Source organism: Pan paniscus, chromosome 7 (assembly GCF_029289425.2).
Source record: "Pan paniscus chromosome 7, NHGRI_mPanPan1-v2.0_pri, whole genome shotgun sequence".
NCBI lineage: Eukaryota > Metazoa > Chordata > Mammalia > Primates > Hominidae > Pan > Pan paniscus.
Genome location: NC_073256.2, coordinates 140,528,945 through 140,556,483, shown reverse-complemented (window position 1 = coordinate 140,556,483; position 27,539 = coordinate 140,528,945). Strand labels below are relative to the sequence as shown.

The window sequence follows — 27,539 nt, the reverse complement described above, 5'->3', positions numbered from 1 at the left end:
AAAAAAAAAAAAAAAAATGCAAAAAGCACAAACCCCAATATTATCATGATTCTTTTCTTAAGCTATGATTATAAGACTACTAGCCTGCTATAATTGCCTACTTTATTGTCTATAAACTGTACACAGGCAGGGATGTGGTCTAACTTGTTATCCTTTATATTCCTACTACCTAGCACCAGTGTCTGACATATAACAGGGACTCAATAAATAAATGGATTTTTCAGTTGAAATAACTGATATGGCCTGGCACTGTGGCTCACGCCTATAATCCCAGCACTTTGGGAGGCCGAGGTGGGTGGATCACGAGGTCAGGAGTTTGAGACCAGCCTGACAGCATGGTGAAACCCCATCTCTACTAAAAATACAAAAATTAGCTGGGCATGATGGTGCGCACCTGTAATCCCAGCTACTCAGGAGGCTGAGGCAGGAGAATCGCTTGATCTCAGGAAGCGGAGGTTGCAGTGAGCCGAGATCACGCCATTGCACTCCAGCCTGGGCAACATAGCGAGACTCTGTCTCAAAAAATTTAAAAAAAAAAAAAAAAGAGAGAAATAACTGATACTTGAGAATCTTCTCTTAAGAACAAGGACCGTTACCTCAAAGTCATCTTTAAGATTACAGCTGAGCAGAGGCGTTCTAGAACATATGTTGTAGGCTACAACAGTCATCAGAAGGAAGGAAGGATGGTTGGAAAAGATATTATCAAACAATTTCAGCCACTCCTCTCTTGTCAGCACTTCTGAGAACACAGTTTCAAGAAGAGGCCATGCATATAGCTAAAACAGATAAGGAAAAATTTATTATTTTTCTAGGGAAAAGTAAAAAGGGAGTCATTGGTAATATTCCCTTACCTTCGATTTAAGCTATGAAAATCATATTAAATACATAATTATGAAAATAACTACCTTAATTTGGACCCTTCTTTACAGACTTTCAGGAAGGCAGTTTAATGAAGAAAAAGAATGGAATACTGTTAAAAATACAACATGTAGTATGCTTTTTATTATACTCCTTCAAGAAAAGACTGTTTATACCAGAACCAATGTTAGCTTACAAAATAAGGCATGTTATTCTAAAAACCTTATGCTTCTTACCTGGGAGGTTATATCATGATCTATGAAGTGTTGCAGCAGTTCCTTGTCATGAAATGCCAAAACATTTTCTATCATGCTAAGAATATTGATAGGAGGATTAGGAAAATATTCAAACCAGTGTTGACACCAATTGACTATGAAGGAAAAAAAAGAAAACATATCTTTAAATATCTTTCTATGTTATCAAAACTCTTTGCAATTCTTAAATGTATCCAATCTTTATGTTCTCAATATGTCCATGAATAATAAAAAAAAACTCTTTCTATTGTATGACAATCGATTTTAAAATTCTATCATGTTAACATAGTATGTTTACAGAAATTTTGCGAATTTCCTTACAGTAGTCAATGAAAAAGTGTTAATTAAAACAATCACAACTTCCCAAAGTACTCCTGATGGCATTCTGGCTCCTGACTCCTGCTTTGTTCATCACCTGATTAACGAAATGATCTTTTTAAAAAGGGCCCCTATTTAACCCTTCATTAAATGTAATCAACATTAGCATGCCAATCTCCTCAAATCTACTAAAATTCACATGTAATCAAAATTAGAAAACTTAAGGAAAATGTTCAAAATTACATCAGCAATATACAAAAACAAATGTGTATATACTGTATCCCTAATCCCTTAAACATTATAATGACAATAAAAATGTCCTCATTCTGAGGAAAAGACTGATTGTTCTATAAGCACGGTAATAAGGAATAACCAGGAAATAGCCACCAGGACTGGTTTTATATCTAATTGATCATTGACAACTTGTTTCAGTAAACTTGACTTGAAAACCAACCAATCAGTAACAGTGGCATTCTTTGAAAGTCAGCTAGTCCAAAGTAGAATATATTCAACTAACTCTAAGGCTGACTTTGACTCACTTGCACTCTGTAATCAGTAGAACGACCCACAGATTGTTCTCAAAACCGTATATAAGACCATCGATTTCTTTTGTTCAATAAGACTATGTTTAACTTCTTTAATTTTTAAATTTTTTTAATTTTAAATATTGAGTTGTAGATTCATCCTTTGATAATAAGATCTCCTATCTCAAAATAGCAAAAGAAGGCTTTATCAGCAGAATATTAGATTACAGTGGTTTATAAGAACTTTCCAATTCTGGAGTTCCATTATTTCACTTATTATTGATCATTTAAATTTGAGTTAATAATGAAGTCAGAAATAAAATCTTGCAAAGACTGAGCTTTAAAAAATATTTCAAATTCTCTGTAGCTCTTAATTTTTTTTTTTTTTTTTTTTGGTGAGACGGAGTCTCACTCTGTGGCCCAGGCTGGAGTGCAGTGGCGCGATCTTGGCTCACTGCAACCTCTGCCTCCCGGGTTCAAGTGATTATCTTGTCTCAGCCTCCCAATTAGCTGGGATTACAGGCACCTATCACCATGCCCAGCTCATTTTTTTTTTTTTTTTGTATTTTCAGTAGAGACAGGGTTTCACTATGTTGGCCAGTTTGGTCTCGAACCCCTGACCTCAGTTGATCCACCCGCCTTTGCCGTCCCAAGTGCTGGGATTACAGGTGTGAGCCACTGCGCCCAGCCCAGCTCTTAATTTTAAGTGGAAAAATATGGTTCAGTACCTGAGTACTTGTTATGTCTCAGACACTGGTAGTTCTGAGAACTTAAAACACCACACATATACCCAAAGGCCTGATCCTTACAATCTTCATTAAGAGAGCACTGTTTTTCCTTAGCAAGAGGATATCCTACTGCATACAGTAACCGTCTGCCTGCTCTTAAGTATTTTTATTCTGCTTTGATGCCACCACAAAAGCATGGGTAGAGGACCTAGAGAGAGAACTGACAGATAGCAAAATACAGAGAAATGATAATTGTGTGGAGAGTCTTTGTTAAACCAAAAGACTTTATGTCTGGTCATAAAAGAGACTCTAGTGTCTAAAAAAGACTTTTACAAATACATTCCAAATTATACGTAGATGTGACTTTTCCTTCAAAATGTCTTCTAAGTCCCAACTAGACTATAAACCTAAAAGCCAAAACGATGGCATATCCCAGCAGTGCTAGTGCTTAGCTGAAGTTCAGTAAATTTTTTTAAATTGTGCTTACTTAGAAGCACTCAGAATGTCAACAAAACAGTTGCAACTTTTTTTTTTTTTTTGCAATTATGGAGTGGTATTCAGTTAACAAAACATTTATTTTGTATAAGCTACATTAGAGAAAACTGAAGATGAAAAACTACTATCCCCATTCAAAATAACTAATTTGTGCTGTGGATTAACAAAAACTTGCTTTTAAATTTCCATGCCAATTTATAATCCCCATAGTGTACCAAGCGAAGTTAATCCTATTGAAAATATCACCAGGACAAGACTATCCAAAGACATTCGATAGGGTGTTAACTATACAAAAAAAGACACTGTACAGTTTAAACAAATGTTCCGGAGCCTTACATTTCAAATTTTTTCTTTAAAAGAAGTGAGTGTGTACAGGACTGTTAAATGCTCTATAGACAAGAAGAAAATTCTGTGCCAGAACCAACTTATTCATTGTCTTCTTGATCTTCCTCATCCTCCTCCTTTTTCTTGCTTTTTTCAGCCTTGATGGTTCTCATTTTTGCTGCATCAGGCTTTCCTTTAGCTTGGTATGCAGCAATATCCTTTTTACATTTTTCCTTTGGCTTTGCAGCCTTCTTGTCAAAAGGCTGTTTGTTATCTCCAGTGGTGTTGCTCCACGTCTCTCCCAGTTTCTTTGCAGCATCACCAATGGATAGGCTGAATGTTCTCCTTTGATTTCAAGGCAATATTAAGAACAGAACAAGAAAAAGGCCAAAGGAGGCCTCTTGTGAGATGCATTGGGATCCTCGAACTTCTTTGTTTCCCCTTTAGGAGGGATGTAGGTTTTCATTTCTTTCATGATGAAACTTCATCTGCCTTTGCCATGTCTTCAACTTTTCCCTTCCCTTTAGCAGACGTGGCCTGCCATTTCTCTGAAGCCCTTCTTAGAAAACTCTGAGAAGGTGACTGGAGTATCTGGGTGCTTCTTATGCTTCTCCTGGCAAATCTGCACAAAGAACGCACGTGATGACATTCTGCCTCTCAGCTTCTTGGAATTGCCTTGCCAGTGTTTAGTTCTTTTTCCTCAGCAAGGGTAGAGTCACCCAGTGTCCACTGGGCTCGCATCTGTGCAAGTGGAGCTCCAGGTACTGCAATGGCCGTGAAAGCAGGAGTCAGACGCAGCCTCCTCACTTGCTCCCCTCTGAAAGGTTACTCTTTAATAAATGTTTATTGAGTAAAACTAATTTGAGACCCTTGATAAAAATCCATCACTCATGCTGACCATCCAAGAGGAAACAATAATCTCCCAAATTTAGATTTCAGGCATGTTTGTTTAGAAGAGAAAAATCAATTTCCTTAGTATAAAACATTTTAGCTATGTAACAAGATTTTACCAGAAATAAAAAATTTAGTTTTGCATGCATACCTAAATTAACTATAATCTATTTCTTTCTGTATTAATTATAGTAAAATAGATGTTATTTGCCACTTTAACCATTTTTAAGTATACAATTCAGAGGTATTAATCCCATTCAGGGTTATACAATGATCCCATTCAGGGTTATACTATCTATTCCCCAAATCCTTTCAATACCCCAAATAGAAACTCTGTATCCATTCAGGACTAGCTCTCTGTCCCACTTTCCCTAGCCCCTGTAACCTCTAATTTATTTTCTGTGTCTATGAATTTACCTATTCTAGATATTTCCTAAGTGAAATCATACAATAACTGTCCTTTCGTATCTAGTGTATTTCACTAAGCATGATGTTCTCAAGGTTCACCCGTGTGGTAGCTAGCATGCAGCAGGACCTCATTGCTTTTGAGAGCTGGATAACATTCCATTGCGTGTATTTACCACACTTTGCTTACCCATTAATCTGTTAATAGATTGTTTCCATCTTTTGGCTATTGGGAATAATGATGCTATGAACATTCACACGTGGGTATCTGTCTAAGTCTCAGTTTTCAATTCTTTTGGGTATATACCCAGGAGTGAAATGATTGGGTTACACGGTAATTCTATGTTTGGAATTTTGAAGAAATGGCAAATTGTTTTTTCATAGTGACTGCACCATTTTACATGTCTACCAGCAATAAATGAAGGTCCCAATTTTCCCACATCCTCATTAACATGTATATAACATTGTTAAATTATAGCTGTCCTAGTAGGTATGAAGTGGCATCTCACTGTGGTTTTGGTTTGCATTTCCCTAATGACTAATGATGCTGAGCATCTTTTCATATGCTTGATGGTCATTTGTATACTGCCTATGGAGAAATGTCTATTCAAGTCCTTTACTCATTTTTTAATTGGCTTGTTTGTCTTTTTGTTATTGTGTTTCTTTTGCTTTTAAAACACGGTAGTGCTATTGGCAGGTAAACTAATACTTGTATTAGTCTGATTTTCTATTGCTATAAAGAAATACCTGAGACTGGGTAATTTATAAAGAAAAGGGTTGAATTGACTCATGGCTCTGCAGGCTGTGCAAGCAGGGCTCCAGCACCTGCTTCAGGAAGTGAAGAGAGCAGGAGCGACAGATAAGTTGAGGGCCTCTGGAAGAGGGCAGGAACGAGAGCACAGGGCAGGTGGTGCCACACTCTTTTAAACAACTAGATCTCGTGTGAACTAACTGAGCGAGAACTCGCTTACAACCAAGGCAATGGCACTAAGCCATTTATGAATGATTCACCCTCATGGTCCAATACCTCCCACTAGGCCCCACCTCCAACATCAGGGATCACATTTCAACACGACATTTGGAGAGGACACACATCCAAACCATATGACAACCCTTTTGGGGAATCAATTATTCACATTTTATGACCCGATAACACCAATTCTGGGAATCTACCCAAAGGGAACTATTATGTTCGCATGCGAAGATAGTTATAACATTGTTACTTTTAATAGATAAAATGCCGGGTGCCGGGGGCTCACGTCTGTAATCCCAGCACTTTGGGAGGCCGAGGTGGGCGCGAAGATAGTTATAACACTGTTACTTTTAATAGATAAAATGCCGGGTGCCGGGGGCTCACGTCTGTAATCCCAGCACTTTGGGAGGCCGAGGTGGGCGGATCACTTGGGGTCAGGAGTTCGAGACCAGCCTGGCCAATGTGGTGAAACTCTGTCTCTACTAAAAAAATACAAAAATTAGCCGGGCATGGTGTGGCGGGTGCCTGTAATCCCAGCTACTCGGGAGGCTGAGGCAGGAGAATTACATGAACTCAGGAGGTGGAGGTTGCAGTGAGCACTACTGCACTCCAGCCTAGGTGACACAGTGAGACTCCCGTCTCAAAAAAAAAAAAAAAAAAAAAAAAAAGAGGTTAAAATTAGAAACAATCTAAATATCCAAGAAGATTAAACTAGTACATGCACATTATGTAATAATAGCCAATAAAAAATGTTTATGAAATTTAATGTATAAAAATAAGGGAAATATATATAACATGAAGTAAAAGTAGTATAACAACAAAAAACTGCTTTAAAAGTGTGGAAAAATTAGAAAAATAAAATTCTTGCACTTGGGGAATATATAAATGATATATCCATAAAATGAAATACTATATTATGCAGACAATAAATTATTATTATTATTTTATTTTTATTTTTGAGATGGGGTCTTGCTCTGTCTTGCCCAGGCTGGAGTGCTGTAGAGCAATCTCAGCTCACTGCAGCCTCCGCCTCCTGGGTTCAAGTGATTCTCCTGCCTCAGCCTCCTGAGTAGCTGGGATTATAGGCATGCACCACCACACCCGGCTAATTTTTGTATTTTTAGTAGAGACAGGGTTTCACCACGTTGGCCAGGCTGGTCTCGAACTCCTGACCTCAGGTGATCTGCCCGCCTCGGCCTCCCAAAGTGCTGGGATTACAGGCATGAGCCACCGTGCCCGGCCTCCAGATTTTCTTCTAAATAAAAAGGTTTACATATAAATGCTTCAATTGTCTATTTTATGTTTGATACCTTATTGTTTCACACTTTCGTGACTTAAAAGTAGAGACATCTAGAATTGTTAAATGTTGCAAAGGTGCAAAGACATCAGGAAAATGTATAAGAATCCATTCTTGATCTTATACTTTAACAAGTATTTACTTACTTATGAGAGTAGCAATAACTTCAAAACAGATGAGTTGGTTGTTCTGGAATAATTTTACAAATGGAAATGCCAAGAGTGGAAGATACGGTGTGTCACTAAAAATGACAGACCAGTGAGCTAATGCAGATAAGGTTCTGTGAATAAAATAACTTAGCATTAAAATTTATTTGAATAAATAATATCTTCACATGATAAAAATTTGATACAAAAAGTATATTTGGTGAAAATTCTTCCTTGTACCCCTATCATCTAGTTCACCTCTCCAGAAGTAACCATTGTTAAAAGTATAAATCCTTTCTTAAAAAACCACAAATGGTAGTATATTATAAAAATTGTTCTGTACTTTGCATTTTTCAATTAATGGTATCTTGGAAATAGTTTATATCAGTATATGCAGAACTTCCTTACATTTTACAGATGGATATGATAGCTTCGTACCGATACACCTTCATTTCTTTTTTTTCTTTTGTTTTCCCGAAACAGGGCCTCGCTCTGTCACCCAGACTGGAATGCAGTGGCATAATCATGGCTCACTGCAGCCTTAAACTCCTAGGCTCAAGTGGTCCTCCTGCCTCAGTCTCCTGAGTAGCTGGGCCTACAGGTGTATGTATGCCACTATGCCTGGCTAATCTTTTTTGCGGGTAGAGACAGGGTCTCACTATATTACCCAGGCTGGTCTCAAACTCCTGGGCTCAAGCGATCTTCCTGCCTCAGCTTCCCAAAGTGCTGGGATTAGAGCGTGAGCCACTGTGCCCAGCCACCTTCATTTCTTTAACATGATCTCTATCGTAGGGCATTTGCTTTCAGTCTTTTATAAGCAATGCTGTGCTTAATGCCACTGTATGTGCCACACAGTGTGTATCATTCTTCACCTGAGAATACAGACTTGGAAATTCCTAAAGTGGAATTGCTGAGTCAAGAATACGTGCATTTGTAATTTCGAAAGTCAGTGCCAAATTAGCCCCCACAAAAAGTGTCTATTTACGTTCCTATGACTCGCGTAAAGGGATGCCTGTTTTTCATACTCTTGCCAGCATATTATCAACGATTTTTAAAAAACCTTTAATCTAGGTGAGAAATGGTACTTCAACGTAGTTCCAATTGGCATTACTCTATGAGAAAGATTAAGCATCTTTTCATGTTTAAGAACCACTTCTAGGCTGGGCACAGTGACTCATGCATGTAATCCCAACATTTTAGGGGGTTGAGGCAGGAGGACTGCTTAAGCCTAGGAGTTTGAGACCAGCCTGGGCAACAGAGCGAGACCTCATCTCTACAAAAAATTAAAAAAATTAGCCAGGTGTGGTGGCACACGCCTACTACTCAGGAGACTGAGGCAAGAGGATTGCCTGAGTCCAGGAGTTTGTGGCTGCAGTGAACTATAGTCACACCACTGCACTCCAACCTGGGTGACAGAGAAAGATCCTGTCTCTAAAACAAAAAACAAAAATAAATAGAAAGAACCATTTTACCACTGTAAACTGTATATTACATTGTTTATCCATTTTTTTTTTACTGGCTGGTCCTTTACATGTTTATTTATATAAGCGCTTCATACATTAAAGAAACCAGCGTTTCATTTGTCATGTTTTGCATATGTTTTTTCAGTTTTACATGAGTCTTTGTTTTGGAAATTATTTTTACATATAGAGATTTTTATTCTTATCAACCTCTTCTGGATATGTCATACTCAGAAAGGCCTTCATTTCCTCTGGGATTATAATTCTCCCACATGTACTTCTAATACCTGTACTGTTAATTTCCTTTTTTTAACTTTCTGTTTTGAAATAGTTTTACATTTACAAAAAAAACCCTGCAAAAATAGTAGAGTTATTGTATACCTTTGACCTAAATTCCCCTAATGTTAACATCTTGCACATAGTACAATGATCAGTACTAAGAAATTAACACTGGCACGATGCTATTCACTAAATTATGGACTTTACTCAGATTTTACCATTTTTCCACTGATATCATTTTTCCGTTATTTCTTTCATTTCACCAACCCCAGATTCAACATTACATGTGTTTTGTCTCTCTAGTTTCTTCCAATGTGAGAGTTCCTTAGTCTTTCCTTATTTTTCATGACAATGCCATTTTTGAGGAATATCAGTTATTTTCTAGATTGTTCCTCAATTTGGGTTTGTCTGATACTTATGATTAGAATGAGGTTACATATTTTTGGCAAGAATATCACAAAAGTGATGTGCATCATATTGACATCTTATTACCAGTCATTTTATTTATTTAATTTTTGAGACAGGTTTGCACACTGCTGCCCAGGCTGGAGTGTAGTGGTGCTATCATGGCTCACTGCAGCCTTGAATCTCCACACTCAAGGAATTCTTCCACTTCAGCCACAAGTAGCTAGGACTATAGGTGTGTGCCACCATGCTCAATTAATTTTTAAAAATTTTTTGTAGAGGTGGGTTTCTGCCATGTTTCCCAGGCTGGTCTCAAACTCCTGGGCAAGTGATCGGCCCACCTTGGCCTCTCAAAGTGCTGGGATTACAGGCATGAGCCACCACGCCTGGTGTACTAGTGATTTTAAATGTGCTTACTTGGTTAAGCTGGTATCTGCTGAGTTTATCTACTACAAAATTACTATTTTTCCATTTGCCATTAATAACCATCTTGGGGGAGATATTTTAAGACTATGCAAATATCCTGTGAATCCTAGAATTTTTTTTTTTTTTTTTGGAGACAGAGTCTCACTCTTTCACCCAGGCGGAGTGCAGTGGTGTGATCTGGGCTCACTGCAGCCTCCACCTCCCAGGTTCAAGCGATTTTCCTGCCTCAGCCTCCCAAGTAGCTGGGATTACAGGTGCACGCCACCATGCCCAGTGAATTTTTGCATTTTTAATAGAGATACAGTTTCACCATGTTGGCCAGGCTGGTCTCTAACTTCTGACCTCAGGTGATCCACCCATCTTGACCTCCCAAAGTGCTGGGATTGCAGGCATGAGTCACCGTGCCCGGGCACTCCTAGAACTTTTGTCCAGTAGTTTTAGCATCAATTGGTGGATCTTGCCTCCAACAATTATCACTGTGGTGTCCCAGTGGTGATTTTCTATATCTCTAATTCCTTCTATATTTATTAGAACTGTCCCTTCTCCCTCATTTATATCTTTATTTATTCAATTATTTATGTCAGGATGAACTCATGGATATTTATTTTATTCTACAAGTTATAATTGATTGTTATTTATTTTGTTCCTCAAATTGTTCCAGCTTTGCCACTGGAAACTTTTAGGTTGAGTCATGTGCCCTTGTGACATGCCCATCCTTTCAGAGCATTTCCTTACTTTATGGCACTAAAAGATGCTTCACGTTCATCTTGTATTTTCCCCACACCACTAGGTGCGCTCACTGTTACCAGGGTGTCATTGTTAGGCCTTCTCGGTAGAAAGAGCTTGGAAATATACGCATGTATACTAACTCCTGCATACATGCATATCTATATTTCTTTCTGTGTCTATTTATCTGCATATATGTTAAGAACTAACACTATCGATTCCAATCAACTACTGCAAGATTCATTCTAGCCCTTTTGCTTTTTTATCTTCTTTCTCTGAGAGTAAGAAACCTGGCTCTCGTCTCTATTTAGCTATTTGTGTACAAAAAGTGGCTTCTATACATAAAGTAGTTTCAGACTTGCTAACTCCACATTTATTTCTAATACTTTGATGGTTTTGTTTTTTTAAAAAGGAATTAAATCTTTAGTTCAAGCAGAATTTATATGGTGTAAGATATGAGGTATGCTTTCAACTTTTTCTAGATGGCTAGCTAGTTATTCCATATCATTTACTAAATAACCTATCTTTTCTTCATTACTTTGAAATGACATCTTTAAAAACAAGTCAATTTTGGAATGTAGCTGGGTCTATTGTTAGACTCTGCATATCTATTTATATGTCAGCAGAAATTTCAATGCTTTATAATAGCTTTTAATATTTTTAAGGCTAATTCCCTTTCATTACTGTTTAAATATAAATTACTTTTCTGAGTATACTTTATAGTTAATGTGGCAAGCAGAATAATGCAAACTGTCCCCCTCCCCAAAAGATGTCCATGCTCTAATCCCTGTAATCCATGAAGATATTATTTTACATGAGATTTTGCAGATATGATTAAGTTAAGCACCTTGGGGTGAGGGCATTAATCCTGGACTACCTGGGTAGGTCCAATCTAATCACATAGGTCCTTAATATCAAAGAACCCCTTCCTGGTTGTGGTCAGAGGGAGATACGACTACAGAGGAATGGTTAGAGAGGTGCTTTGAAGACAGAAAAGGTGGGTCTGAGTCATGAAATATGGGAAACCTGCAGAAGCTGGATAAGGCAAAAAAAAGGATTCTCCCCAGAGCCTCTAGAAAGGAATGTGGCCCTGCTGACACTCTGATTTTAGCCCGGTGAGATCCATCCCATGGTGAACTTCTGCCTACCAAACTCTAAGGATAAATTTGTGTTGTTTTTAAGCCACTACATGTGTGGTAATTTGTTATAGCAGCAATAGAGAACATAGTTAATGGAGTTAATAAGCTATGTCAGACATTTTTTATTATTCGATATAATACTCAGAACAACCCCAGGAGGGAGGGATTAGCATCATTACTGAGCCTAGGACATGGAATTCCAGAGAATGTAAGGAAATCCTCATTTTTGGAAGGGCTAGAAATCAACCTAAATACAAGAACATGTTCTCCTAAGGATAGTACTTTCATAATTACAGAAGTTACATATTCAACGCTGAGTTCCCATCTTTTTACTGACTCTCAGACTGACAACAAATAAAGACTGATAACATCCAGTGTCGGTGAAAACACAGTAACACTGGCATTTCCCAGGGTTGGCAGAATTTTCTGAGAGAGAAAGAAAAAATGAATGATTTGGCCTAGTAGTTTCAATTCTAGAAGTCTACACAAAAATATTCACACAAGATATTTATGAGGGTATTTATTATAATATTGTCTGAAAAGCAAATAAACATAAAATAACCTAAATGTCAATTAACAAGATGAAGACTTAAATCCTGAAACATCCATCTATGTGCATTTTTTAGAAAGAAGTAAACCTACATATACTGAGAGAAAGAGGTCCATGATAGACTTGAAAGTAAAAAGGAAGATAAGCGGCAAAATAGTATGTATAGTATGATTCCATTCTTGTTAAATGTATGTGAATACTTTTGCATTATATACATACAAAAATATCTATACAAAAGTAAACCAAACAATTACCTCTAGCAAGTCAAATTGGGGCTGGAAGAGGTGCTGATTTTTTCTTCATAATCTTCTGTACTGTTTGAATTATTTTACAAAGAAGGAATATTCTTTTTGTCATTGAAAACGAATACTTTAAAGTTACTTTTAAAAATACTGTATCACAGGCCGGGTGCAGTGACTCACACCTGTAATCCCAGCACTTTGGGAGGCCGAGGCGAGCAGATCACCTGAGGTCAGGAATTCCAGACCAGCCTGGCAAACTTGGTGAAACCCTGTCTCTATTAAAAACACAAATAATTAGCCAGGTGTGGTGGGAGGTGCCTGTAGTCCCAGCTACTCTGGAGGCTGAAGCAGGAGAATCACCTGAACCTGGGAGGGGCAGGTTACAGTGAGCCAAGATGGCACCACTGCACTTCAGCCTGGGCAGCAGAGTGGAAACTCTGTCTCAACAACAACAACAACAACAACAACAAAAACAAACAAACAAAACAACAACAAAAAACTGTATCACAAAAAATTCCAAACATATATAAAACTAGAAAGCACGATCATGCCCCATGAGCCTGTCGCCTGGCTACAACAATAAATCCATGTTTTATTATACTTCTTTCATTGACTATATCCCCTCAATTTTTGGCTAGACTATTATAAAGCAAATCCCAGACATCATGCCACTTTATTCTTTTAATACAGAAGTCTACAACTCTTTAAAAAAGTGAGGGAGGGATGATTTTCTTATGTAGTCACAATGCCACTGTAATGTAAATAAAATTAACAATTATTTTGTAGTATTGTTTCATAATCAGGCAAGACTCAAATTTCCCCAATTGTCTAAACAAGACTCATTCATTGATCCATTTTTGTAGCAGAAAAAAAAGGCTCACTCATTGAATTTGGTTATCGCCCTTAAATCTCTATCTCTTTTAATGTAGAATAATCCCTCCCTTTTAAGTTACAATTTTGAATTTTAGTAGAAACAGAAATGTAAAATTTAAATTTAAAAATTTAGAAAAACAGAAATTTAAGAAACAACAAAAAAATTGCTGTGAAGCTTTAACTAAACTAGGATTATAATTTAAAGTACACCTACATAGAATTAGAGTTACAATGGTAACTTTAATTGTAAATGTACTAATAGGCATATAAGTATATAAAGCGTAACAGCTTATTACATTTTATGAGAAATTTCAAATGATATGAGCAACTTCTTGTCACTTTAGGAAGATCTTTTGGAAAATACATCTCAAGAAGGTCCCCATGTATACACTGTATTTAGGTAGAAAACATCAAAATTATCTCTCTGATAATTTGAATTTTTAATCAAATTTATAGCTTACACTATGATATTAAAAGTGTTACCTCACTCTTTCCCAAAAAGCAGAGCAGTATTATAATTAAATTCATTTGCTCTTAATGTGAATGTGAACAGAACTCAATGAAAGAGTGAAAAAATCCTAAAATATTCTGTTTTTAAGTTGTACTACTGGGGATAAGGAAGAAGCATCAACAAGTACCCAAGAAAAGCATTCATAATTTAGAAAGTCTAAAATCCTAGGATACGCAAAAATTATAAGAAATTTTAGATACCTTAAACAGTTACTTGAGTAACTTTTACTTATTGATAAAATCAGTTCTTCATTCCCTACAGTGAGGGGGTCAACAGAAGGAGAAAATGTTTTCTACCTTGTCCTCTGAACTCAGGAAATTTATTATTTCAGAAGAATGCACAAAATCATCATTTTTGAAGTAATGTACTCTCCTCTTTTAATTCCTTCGGCATCTGATGAGAGACTTCACTCTCTAACCAAGATATTTACGGCTCTCAACCTAGAATATGAACCTAAAAAGCAAAGGCAAGGCACTGACGGTCTACACTGGTATTCTAACAAACGTCTGAACTGTGATGTTATCTTACACACAGACAGGAAGCATAGTAAGTGTGAAGACCAAATAGAAAAAGTAAGCAAATTCCCATCTCTAAGTCATCTCTTAACAAAGTTATCTGATGTTTTCTCTAATTGAAAAGGGCAGTATATTATATATTTACCCTTTGACTCAGCATCTAACATTTATGAATCTATTCCAAAGATACACTTAATAGAAAAAGACTTATGGGCCAAACTAACTAATGCAGCATGCTTGTGACAGCAGAAGATTGAAAATAATCTACATGTTCATTAAGGGACAGGCCAAATAAATAATGGTGCATAATGCAGGTATAAAAAAGATGAATATTTCTGTACATTGCTTTAAAATGATATCCAGAATATGTTGTTAAATTTAAAAAGCAGAGTACAGAAAAGTGTAATAGTATACAACCATTTACCTAAGGAGGTAAATACAAACATATTGGTAAATACAAATAAGATATTTGCTAAAAGGATGACTTATTGGGAGGAGAAGTAACAGGACAAAGGAAACAGAAGTCAGCCTGTTCTGAATGTACCTTATTTTGTAGATTTGATTTAGAAAACATGTAAATGTTTTATAAAAGTATAAAACAAATTAAATTAAATACAAAAATTTTTCAAAAAACTGAAAACAAATGAAACAAATTAACCTGTGTAGTGAGCTAGTGGCATTATCATATGAAGTGGAGTTATTTCAAGTCATTTTAAAACAATAATTTGGGCTGGGTGTGGTGGCTCACACCTGTAATACCAATACATTAACACCAATACATTGGTGGTAGAGGCAGAAGGATCACTTGAGCCCAGGAGATCCAGATGAGCCTGGGCCACATAGTAAGACTTCATCTCTACTTAAAAATAAATAAATAAACTAGCCAGGCATGGCGGCGCACACCTGTAGCAGCTACTTGGGAGGCTAAGGTGGGAGGATCGTTTGAGCCCAGGAGTTCGAGGTTACAGTTAGCTATGATTATGCCATTGTACTCCAGCCTGGGTGACAGAGCAAGGCCCTGTCTCAAAAAACAAAAACAAAAATGAAAACAATAATTTGATTATATATGCCTAGTGGGATATAACCTAAGGACAAAAAGAACTATAAAAGATATTTTGGACTGCTTTCAATAATCATAATATTCACATTGTTATTATTTATAGTTATATAGTTTTTATTATACAGCATAAATATATGGAGCTTAAAAACCATTGTGTGAGTGTGTGTGTGTGTATGTGTGTTAAAGAAAATAAGGAATTATGTCAATGCTGTTAGAAATCAAGATTTTTAGCATAAGAAAAAAATACAAATATAAAATCAAAGCAGCTATGCAAATTTGTAATCTTAAATCTGAATTGAAAATATTAGTATGAACTCCTGGTTCTATGTACTGAAAAGGTCTATATGTTCAATCTGAGTTCATAATCAATACACTGATTGCTCTGGGGAGCTCCAAGGTAATAAGTTTACTATTCTGAAAACTGTTTAAAAAAAAAGATACCAAGCATTTAACTTGCCTTTTCCTACATGGGTTGTATCTTCCGGTAACCAAGTAGTTGATCCTAAGAACTTTTTCGTTGGAGAAATTTCCCGGTTTATAAAATGACAAGGAACAGAATTATATTATCACTGTTTTGCTAATCTCTGGTGAAATAATGGATCTAGGCAATAATCATCAATGGACAACAACATCACGAAAAGAGAGACAGCCAGGTATTAATTATAATCTGCCTAACAGAAGTACATAAAACCACCTAGGAAGTTTTCTTGCAAGCCAAAGAAACAAATACCAAAGGGGGGAAATAAAAACCTTGACTCAGATCAAGCCCCTAGCTCTAACTGCCAGTTTATCGTAAATTCAGGAGAAAGAGAAACATGTTAAACAATACTATGAAATAAAATCAGCAAAATCCAGAACATAGAGGGCTGTATGGGTTAAATGACCTGGTTTCTCCAACAAATAAATTGTAAGAAAAAAAGAGGTATCAGAGTCTATAGATTAATCTCAGTGGGGTATCAACCAAATGTAATGTGTACACGTTGTTTGAACCCTGATTTGAGCAAGTTAACATAAGAAAATTTTTAAGACAATCAGAGGAATGCTGATTGAATATTTGAACATACTGAAGAATTATTAATTCTTTTTTGTGTGTCAGTATGATAGTGTACTTATGTTAAAGAAAAAGAGTCCTTATCCTTTAGGGATACATATGTATATATTTAGCAAGGGGAGTGTGTGTATGTTGGGATGTGGGGTGTAGAGTGAGTGGGAATATTCACCCAACGTGATTGGCTATGAGTTGGCAATTGTTGAAGCTGGGTGATGGGCATGGGGATATTTGTTACATTATTTTTTATTTATGCTTGAAATTTTTCAAAATAAAAATTATTTTTAAAAAAAGTCTTCGGCTCTGGAACCTGGGCTTAATCTTAGCTCTATCACTGCTGTGACTTGATCATATTTCCTAGTCTCTCTATGCCTTAGTTTCTTTACCTATAAGTCAAATGTGCCTAACACATGAAAAGCATGTTAAAGGATGAGCTATTGTTATTATTAACATTTACTGGATGCTTCCTAGGAATGGACTCTAGCATATGCATTCTAAAAGAGATTCTCATCTAACTTTCCCAATAGTCTTATGATGTTGGTGTTATTACCCCCACTTTTAGATAAAAAAAATTAAGGCTAAGAAGTAAAATAACACGTCTTACATCACAATCATTAAGTGGTAGAATAAGAATTCAAAACTAGGTCTTTTGCCTTCAAATTCAAAGCTCTTTCCACTATGCCTCTGTTCTTTTTTTTGAGATGGAGTCTTGCCCTGTCGCCCAGGCTGGAGTAAAATGGCGTGATCTCAGCTCACTGCAACGTCTGCCTCCAGGGTTCAACCGATTCTCCCTGCCTCAGCCTCCCGAGTAGCTGGGATTACAGATGCCCGCCACCACACCCAGCTAATTTTTGTATTTTTAGTAGAGATAGGTTTCGCCATGATGGCCAGGCTGGTCGCCAATTCCTGACCTCAGCTGATCTGCCCGCCTTGGCCTCCCAAAGTGCTGGGATGTTCTTTTAGATTAACTGAAAGAGTCCTATTTTCTGAACACAACACAAACTAATATTCACATGTAATATATGTGCATGTACATTTTTAAAATTAAACCAACATATCACATAAGGATAATCAAACTGACAAAACAATATTTTATAAACAGGAGATTTTATAACATTGCAATTATTAGTTACAGGTCTCATACACATTGCTGCAATATATAGAACATACCTCTGTAATACTCTGAGTAGCTTCCTACTTTTGATGGGGTATTTCTTCTGAAGGTTGAGAAACGCCACATGAGTCCCCTTATCTATGAGGGTACTAAACGCAGTATGATTTTCAGGCAGTTGTAGCAGAGAGCGCCAAATGAACATTCTGAAATAAAAATATATTTTAATCCCCCCAATTTTTTTTGAGTAAAATTGATGTAACATACAGAATTTAAATTGTACCTGTATTTTGTTGGATATTCACCATAGCCTTTTAATAAGATTTGTAAACGCTTTTTGTTTAATCCATCTGGTAATTCATTCTACAAAGAAAAAGACAATATTAATAAATGACACAATCATTAAAACTGAAAAGGTGACAAATGGTAATCTAGTCCACAGTGACTTCCCAACTTTAGAAAACAACACATAGTAAGACATATTTGTGTATCATAGGTCTTTTCCCCACTCCCCTCTCTCCCTCTCTTGAGCATGCATATACGTAGCCAATAAAGTTCATGATATAGTACCTTCCCTAAACAAGCTTGACAAACTTTTTCTTTAAAGGGCCATGATATGCTTTGGCTCTGTGTCCCCACCCAAATCTCATCTTGAATTACAATCCCCACAATCCCCACTTGTTGAAGGAGGGACCTGGTGGGAGGTGACTGGATCACGGGGGTAGTTCCCCCATGCTGTTCTCATGATAGTTCTCACGAGATCTGATGGTTTTGTTAAGTGTTTGACAGTCTCTCCTCCACATATTCCTCTCTCTCCTTCTGCTGCCTTGTGAAGAAGGTGCCCGCTTCCCCTTCACCTTCTGCCATGATTGTAAGTTTCCAGAGGCCTCCACAGCCATGTGGAACTGTGAGTCAATTAATCCTCCTTTCTTTATAAATTGCTCAGTCTCAGGTAGTATTCTTTATGGCAGTGTGAAAACAGACTAATACAGGCCAGTTAGTAAATATTTTAGGTTTTGCGGGCCAAGAAGAAAAATCAAAATTATATATTTATATATAACTACTTAAAAATGCACAAACCATTCTTAGCTTGAATAGCGGAATTAGGCCCATCGGCTGTCATCTGGGACTCCTGCATCAAGAGCAATCCACTCTGACCGCTCCTCCCCCACCTCTCTCTTTCCTTAAAATTCTAGGCAATTCCTAGCATTAAAGCATCAAGGACAAGTCTGGCAGAAAAACATGTGGGAGTTCATCATTTTATCCTAACATCAGCTCCTGCTGATAGTCCCTTATATCTAAGACTTTTAAGTCGATTTTTATCTTAATAAAAAATATTTTATAGAATTTAGGATTATAAAGCTGTTTTCATATATTATCTCAACTGGATCTAACAACTATATGAAACAGATGAAATGTCTTCCTTTATTTGAAAAAATGGGAAAATCAGAGAAGTTTGGTGAATTGCTTATGGTCACAAATCTGCTAAATCTTGGCTCAAGACTCGAAGCCAGACTTTCTGATTTCGTTTAGTCCTCTTTTTACAACAAGAAACAGGTAGTCCAATGTAAGAGAAGGGTGAAGGGAAAACCTAAGATGATGGTGAATGAAGATACTTGAGTGCCATGTTAAAGGTATAGAGGGCAACTAGAACAAATGAGAGCAACATGATCCAGGAAGACTGACTTCGTCATCAAGATACCTGCTGCCATTGAAGCTTCTTTTTAAACAAAGAAAAAGATGCCCTGGGGAGTTTGGCCTCAATTTGACCTGTCCTTGTCTTGGCCATGAGCTGATAAAGTTCCTTCTTTTCTTTCCACGTGATAATGCAAAGATTAGTTGAGGACTTGCACTTCACCCCATAGAAGTGTTCTACTTTGACCTACTTTTTAGAACTGGCTATGGTTTCCTTGGAAGCAGCTCCATTCCTTGACATATTTCTGTAGGATATCCACATTGGATCCACACTACAATGCTGCCAGATACCCTGACATGATGAGCCTTTTACTTCCCAAAGTTACTCATGACCATTCCCACCCAGTTTTCCCAGAAAAGGTCCTGCAAACTCTGAAGCCAGAACATCTCAGAGATACCATTCAGCTTATCTTTGCATTAAAGCATTCATTAAATAGGAGCAACATTGCCCAGTCTTTACATAACTAGGCTAGGCTTGTGTCTGCTATTCAGTTTTTTCTTTAAAGAAGTAATATTTTGTTTAGAGTTACGTGAAGAAGTTATAAAACTATAAAGAAAATCAAGGGCATAATTAACACAAAAGTGAGGACAATGGTTATATATATGGGGTAGGGAGAAAAATGTGATGGGGGATAAGGACACACGGGGCTCCAAAGCTACGGTAATGCTCTATTTCTTCATGTGGAAATGGGTATGTGCAGAAAAAAGTGAACACAAGCCGGTCTGAGCCTGCTACCCTTAGAAGGCTTACTTGCAAGGTCAGCCTTTGGCTGGTGTCTAGAAGTTGAATTTCAGGAAAGTTCTCACCACCCCTAGAACAAATAAAGAGTGGCTCATTGTGCTTTAACTGTTTGTATAATGTGGTTTATGCTTAATGCCCGCCTTCCTTCTGGGAGTCTGAAATTTGAAACCTGTTAAAACAGGGTACCTACAGAACCAGCCTCTAGTAAAAATCCTGGGCACCAGGTCTCTGATAAATTTCCCTGGTAGACAATATTTCACACATATTGCCACACATATTCATTGATGGAGGAATCAAGGATGTCCTGTGATTCCAGTGGGAGAAGATTCCCGGAAGCTTGTGCCTGGTTTCTTCTGGACTTCACCCCATGTGTCTTTTCCCTTTGCTGATTTTGCTTTGCATCCTTTCACTTTAATATATTATAGCTATGAATATGGCTACATGCTGAGTCCTAATAAATCACCAAACCTAAGGATGGTCTTGCAGCTACCTGACACAGGATACACGTGTAATCTTTTTATTACTTTTCATTAAGCTGTAATCTGTTTTAGACACTCTTCTGTGTTGCAAATTTTACAATTAAAAAATGCTTAAAGAAAAAAGAAGTTACAGTAGTCCCCACTGATTTGAGGAGGAAATGTTCCAAGATCCCTAGTGGATGCCTGAAACCTCAGATAACACTGAACCCTAAATATATTATGTTTTTCCCTATATATACATACCTATAATAAAGTTTAATTTATAAATTAGGCACAACAATAGATTATCATAACTAATAATAAAATAGCACAATTCTGACAATACGTCAGTATCAGTACTTTTGTGCTCTACAGAAGTTTTTTAAGTAAAATAAAGGTTACTGGAACACAAGCACTGTGATACTGTGACAGTAGATCTGATAACCAAGACGCTACCGAGTGACTATGCTAGACAGAATGATGGTCATGTGCCAGGTGGAACAGAGCAAGATGGCAGGAGATTTCGTCATGCTACTCAGAACGGTGTGCAATTTAAAACTTATGAATTGTTTTTTCTGAAATCTTCCTTTGAATATATTTGGACCACAGCTGATTACATGTAAACAAAACCATGGAAAGTAAAACCATGGATAAGGAAGGACACTGTATTAAAATCAATGTGAAAAATATCAGGTATTATTAGTGAGAATATGGAGCAACTAGAACTCTCAAATACTGCTGGTAGGGATGTAAATCAACTACTTTTCAATCAACCACTTAGGAAAACTGACAGTATTTACTAAGTTAATCTACAGTGTATCAGTCGAGTAGTTATTCTGGGGTGGGTGGGGGTGAGGGAGAGAGAGCGTGGAACAATAAGCTGATGGTAATGTTCCAGTTTTTGATCTGGGTGCTGGTAACATGGTGTGTACATTTTGTGAAAGTTCACTGAGCTCTATATTAATGTGTACTTTGTATATGTGTGTGATTATATTTGTCATTAAAAAGTTTTCAAATCCCTTGAAAATAATGTCACTTCTCTATTAATAGCTATATTTTCTTTCTTTCTCAAAGTAATATGGCTGGGTGTGGCAGCTCATGCCTGTAATCACAGCACTTTGAGAGGCCAAGGTGGGAGGATCACTTGAGGCCAGGATTGAGACCAGCCTGTGCATAATTTAGGTTACAACTTTATTCTCTTCATTTTATTCTCTTTCTTTAATTCCCAAGAGAGGGAAGAGTGGTGATGGCTTAGAAATCACAAGACTTGTCTACAGCAGAATCATGACAAAGTTTAATTACCAAATATTCTTACCTTTTTACTTTCAAAATCACCAGTCAGGTCTTGTTTTAATATTCTAGTTTGCATTTTGCTTTCCCTAGATTTTGCTGGCTGCTGTACTCTCCCTGATGTTACTTTCATCTTAAGATCACTGGAACTCAGCTTATTCTTGGGCAAATCTTCAATAACTTTCACTAAAGGCGGAGGTGGCTAAATGGAAAAATAAATATATATATATTCTAATGGATATCCTTGGAAGATAGGCCTGTTAATGTATGATTTTCAAAATTTGCTTTAATAACATGCCTTAATATGTAGAATTATTCTTCAGGCAAAAAACTTAAGTAAAATGTCTAGGAACATTTGCTTTGACTAATAAATCAAAGCAAATTTCTGCTGAATCCTTTTGAAGAACATAATAAAGATACATGATTAACAATAGCAATAAATATAATTATTCCTTGAAAGCTGGCCTTAAATCATTTAATACCAAATCATGTTTACACATACATGGTAAAGTTAGTATGGTGATTATTATCTACAGCAAAAAAGGTACAGTTAGAGGTATGGCTCTCTAGAATTCTGACAGAAGTACCCTAATATTCTTTGGGGTCAAGTGAAATTTCTAAGAGGAAACTGCCAAATGACTTTCTTCTAGAAGCATGGAACCTCTGCCCCTCTATCCCTTGGTTAAATGTTTTAATCTGCTTAGTGATCATTATTAGTTCCTTATTGTATCAACAGCTTAAGCAGTTCAGACAATGTGACTTAGAACCTATACTTTCATTTTTATGGGGCCCATCAAACACGGAAAAAAACCTGAACAACTTCAATTTACTTAAAGTAACATTACTCACTAGAACATTTTCTCCATAAACAATATTCTCTTTGAAATCAAAAGATCTTCCTTCTTCAAAGGAAGTGAGCAAATAAGGTAACTCAGGCTTTCTAAGTTCTAAATACAATTAAAACACAATGACCATTTACAGTTTATGATTCAATTCTTCAATTCATCTATGGGATGGGATTAATAGTGGTCTGACTTATGAATATTACCCATATTTAATATCCTTAAACTATTTTTTGACTTCAATCCATTCTTCTAAATTTTTATTAAAAACACATATATTCTCTGTAAGGTAAGCCACAGCCTGTGTTTACAAACAATAAATAGCGCTTCAATGCTACGCTTGGGGAACACTTTAACAAGTAAAATCTTAACAAAAAGCTTCAAAACACAGAAAAAAATGGCATTAAGTAGACCACAAAAAGGATACTTGTTTACACCATGAGAGCTGAAATTTACTAAAATTTTATTAAAATTAAAATTTATTAAAATTTATTAAAATGTCACAATTTCCCGTTTGAGCCTTACCCTCTACCATGAAGTATAACCTCCCAAAAAAGAACCTGAGAAACAACCTGACGTGACATACCTTTGTAGTGTTAAACCTTCAACACTTAAGAATTCATTTACTCTATTACCACAATACCAGAAATTCTCCAATGACAAGAAAATAAAACTGGTACAAATGAGACAAAGGTGACTTATGATTTATAGAGAATATAGAATTGAACATTAATGTAGCCTGGAACAGCCATAAAGACACTGATCATACTGGGAATGTGTCAAAAAATAAAAAAGATCATTCTACTTCCAAGCTAGCTTTTCTATTCATGTGATATCAATTTGCTCAACAGATAACAAGCAGAAAGGAACTCAATGACTCATTCTTACCATAGTTTTTCTCAGCTCTCTGCCTGCCTCTATTAAGAAGGTTTGGCAAGGCTGGACGCGGTGGCTCATGCCTGTAATCCCAGCACTTTGGGAGGCCAAGGCGGGTGGATCACCAAGGTCAGGAGTTCAAGAGCAGCCTGGCCAACATGGTGAAACACCATCTCTACTAAAAGTACAAAAATTAGCTGGGCGTGGTGGCACACGCCTGTAATCCCAGCTACTAGGGAGGCTGAGGCAGGAGAATTGTTTGAACTCGGGAGGCGGAGGCTGCAGTGAGCCAAGGTCACACCACTGCACTCCAGCCTGGAAGACAGAGTGAGACTCCATCTCAAAAAAAAAAAGAAAAGAAGGTTTAGCTAGTACTGTAAAACTGACTATTCAGCAGGCTGAAAACTCTCTCAGTAAGAGCAGATATTAATACATTTTAAAAATTTTATTAATATATAGCACATATTATAATGTAAAAATATATTTATATAGTATACATAATGATATAAAGAGCAAAACAGCAGCAGAGTATAATCCCATATGTTTAGAGACAAGTATGCATACACACACATGTGCGTACACACAGAAACATATATGTATAGTTAATTCTCACTATTTGCAGTGGTTCTATAAAGTCACCATGAACACTCGATTAGTGAATACTGAAACACTGCTCCTAGGGGAAACACAGAGTCAGGTTCCTGAGAGCCTCATTAATCAATCAATACATATATGTGTGTTTCTGTTTAAAGACATCTTATTTAATACACATTGCTGATTCCTTATCATTGAACTCACAGCTTAGCACTATAACTCATTCCTGAATGAGTTTATTTAACACATGTATTTTCTCTGTAAGGTAAGCCACAGCCTTCCTGTGTTTAGAAACAATAAATAGCGCTTCAGCGCTACGCTTGGGGACCACTTTAAGCAGTAGAATCTTAACAAAAAGCTTCAAAATGCAAAAAAATAAATGGTATTAAGTAGATCACAAAAAGGATACTTGTTTACACTATGAGAGCTGAAATAAGAAGACAGAGTGTTGCCTCGTTTGACTTCAGCTGGGAAAAAGGGTATCTGGTGACTCAAATTTTCACTGCTCTGTGCATGTCCCTGAATGACCATGAAAGCACTGCAACTATTAATTTTGAAGTTACAAATAAATTTTAGTGAGCAGGTGAATTCTCATGTATAGAATGCACAAATAATGAGGAGTGACTATATATATTTACACACATAGAAAAGAAATTGGGAACGTATAAATCAGAATCTTCTGAGAATGGTGAGACTTTCAGTGATTTGTATTTGTCTGTTTGCTATTCTGTATATTCTTATTTTTTTCTGCAATAAGACACTACTTGTATAATTTTTTAAAAGATAAAACAAAAAGGAGGAGGCACAAACTTTTTTTTAGAATAAAAAAAGGTGGCAAACGCCACTCCAAATGCACCCAATCTCATGTGATCTTGGAAGAATTGGAACACCCAGAACTGCTAGTTACTCACTGTGTGATTAATTTTGAGCACGAACTTCTTCCTGTGTAAAATGAAAGGGTTAGACCAGGTGATCATCAAAGTCTCTGTTAGAGCTACCAAGGTGCAATTTCAGACTGGAAGACACACGGACAATATGACTGGTTAGCTGGGGGAATTTTAGATAACCAGAGAAGAGAAGTGAGGCATGCATTTTAGTGAAATGGATGGTGTGGATAATAGATGCAGAAATAAGGATGGTGTCTATGGGGATAATGAGGGAAGCTATAAGTTCGAGGCAATAAGTTAGACAGGTAGACAAGATTAGAGAGAACACTGAGAGCCAGGCAGAAGAGTCTGGACTTAATTCAACAGGCGAAGGAAGGAAGCCACTAAAGTAGCATTAGTTAAGAAATGATGATGAATTATTTTAGAAGATGGAAGGATGGGCAGGGCAAGTACTGAGGGCTCTGAGTTTAAGATATTTCTTTAAATTACCATTAGTCCAGAGTAGTTAATGAAGACCAATACAAGGATAGCAATTATGGAAGTGGAGAACAGACAGCACATTTATAGATATTTCAAATTTAAGAAGTTGGGCTGGGCGTGGTGGCTCACACCTGTAATCCCAACACTGTGGGAAGCCAAGGTGGGTGGATCATGAGGTCAGGAGTTTGAGACCAGCCTGACCAACATTGTGAAACCCCATCTTTACTAAAAATACAAAAATTAGCAGGGCATGGTGGCGCGCGCCTGTAATCCCAGCTACTCAGGAGGCTGAGGCAGGAGAATCGCTTGAACCCAGGAGGCAGAGGTTGCAATGAGCCAAGATCGCACCATTGCACGCCAGCCTGGGCAATAAGAGCAAAACTCCGTCTCAAAAAACAAAAACAAAAACAAAAACAAAACAAAAACAAACAAGTTATATGACTTAGTATTGACTGGATTTAGAAAATAAAGGCATAGGAAGTCATAGAACTTCAAGGTTTCTAGCCTATGAGATGGGAAGAAAACATGAGAGAGAATTGCAGAAAGAAGAACTCTTTTGGGAACAAGATAATGAGTAACACCTAAATGAGAGACATCAAACGGAGATGTCCCTCAGGAAGGCAGCAATTTAAGAATGGAGCATATGTGAGAAATCAAGGCCAGAGATGTGGCTTTGGGAGTAAGAGCAACAAAATATATCCAGAAAAATGGATAAGTTCCAGGTAAGTTAGAAATAGTAGTATAAAGATTTTATTCTTGATGATATAATATGTGTTTATAAAAAGCTGATGTTGATTACTTCATCATACATACCTTATTTATTTCTTGTGTTAAAGCCTGAACAGAATATATGTTTAGACTTCCATTTTCCATAATAGATGCAATATACCGTCCATGTGGGCTAATTGCTGATGAGCTAATTCCTTCATCGAGGCTCCCAATCTCAAAGAGAAGTTTACAAGTCTGTATATTGATAAATCTCATAATACCATCTTGACTTAGTACTCCAAGAACCTAAGAGAGAAAAAATATAAATTCCTAAAAACATGTGATAGTCAATGTCTGAAAGTCCTACTATATACACGTCTTTACATATATGCAACGTTTGTGTATGTACGTGTGTGTGTATATATGTGTGTGTGTGTATGTGTGTATAAATATATATATTTTGAGAGGGACACCTAGAGGAAATTCTATTCTCAGTGAGATATTATATGTTTTATTTTATTATTATTATTATTATTGTTTTGAGATGGAATTTTACTCTTGTTGCCCAGGCTGGAGTGCAGTGGCGCGATCTCCACTCACTGCAACCTCCGCCCCCTGGGTTCAAGCAATTCTCCAGCCTCACCCTGCCGAGTAGCTGGGATTACAGGCATGTGTCACCAGGCCTGGCTAATTTTTGTATTTTTAGTAGGGATGGGGTTTCACCATGTTGGCCAGGCTGCTCTCGAACTCCTGATGTCAGGTGATCTGCCTGCCTCGGCCTCCCAAAGTGCTGGGATTACAGGCATGAGCCACCGCACCTGGCCTGATATTACCTATTTTAAAATCACAACTTATGGCTCATGTTGATTATGCCCTGGCTCTAATCAGAACCAGCAGGGAACCTATCATGGTAGACTATGGAAAGGTGCCCTAAGAATCTTCCCTTCCCACAGGCAGATCATGCCCACTGACGACATATACAGGGGACAGAGAGGATTAGACAATGATATAATTTGAACGTGTCTCTCCAACAGCAAATATTAGAAACTTGCTCAATGCAACAGTGTTGGCAGATAGGGCCTAATGAGAGGTGATTAGGGCATGAGGGCTCTGCCCTCATGAAAAGATTAATGCTGTTATTGTGGGAGTGGGTTTGGTATAAAAGGATGAGTTCGGCTCCCTCTTGTCCCCTCCCGTTCCTCCCTCCCTTTCTCACCCATATGAGGCCTTCTACTATATTATGACCGAGAACAAAGGCCTTCAAAAGATGCCAACCTCTAGATCTTGGACTTCCCAGCCTCCAGAACTGTGAAAAATAAACTTACATTGTTTATAAATTACCCAGTCTGTGGTATTCCAATACAGCAGAACAAAACAGACTAAGACAGACAGTTCTTAACTTTTGCCTC

General features: G+C 37.1%; 1 protein-coding gene across 13 annotated transcripts in view; it reads right to left on the bottom strand.

Moving 5' to 3' along the window:
* TBC1D31 (TBC1 domain family member 31) overlaps positions 1-27,539 on the bottom strand; it is a 123,009-nt gene that overhangs the window by 37,878 nt on the left and 57,592 nt on the right. For 12 of the 13 annotated variants that reach the window (XM_034966551.3, XM_055116898.2, XM_055116896.2 and 9 more), the window contains 7 exons: positions 26,236-26,436; positions 21,769-21,945; positions 17,842-17,921; positions 17,618-17,764; positions 7,214-7,347; positions 1,095-1,228; positions 597-776 (listed from right to left, as the gene is read on the bottom strand). In XM_034966551.3, coding sequence (XP_034822442.1) covers positions 597-776; positions 1,095-1,228; positions 7,214-7,347; positions 17,618-17,764; positions 17,842-17,921; positions 21,769-21,945; positions 26,236-26,436 — 1,053 coding nt within the window. Of the gene's footprint in view, positions 1-596; positions 777-1,094; positions 1,229-7,213; positions 7,348-17,617; positions 17,765-17,841; positions 17,922-21,768; positions 21,946-26,235; positions 26,437-27,539 lie in introns of those variants that run through there. The other variant, XM_055116899.1, reaches the window with a different exon arrangement.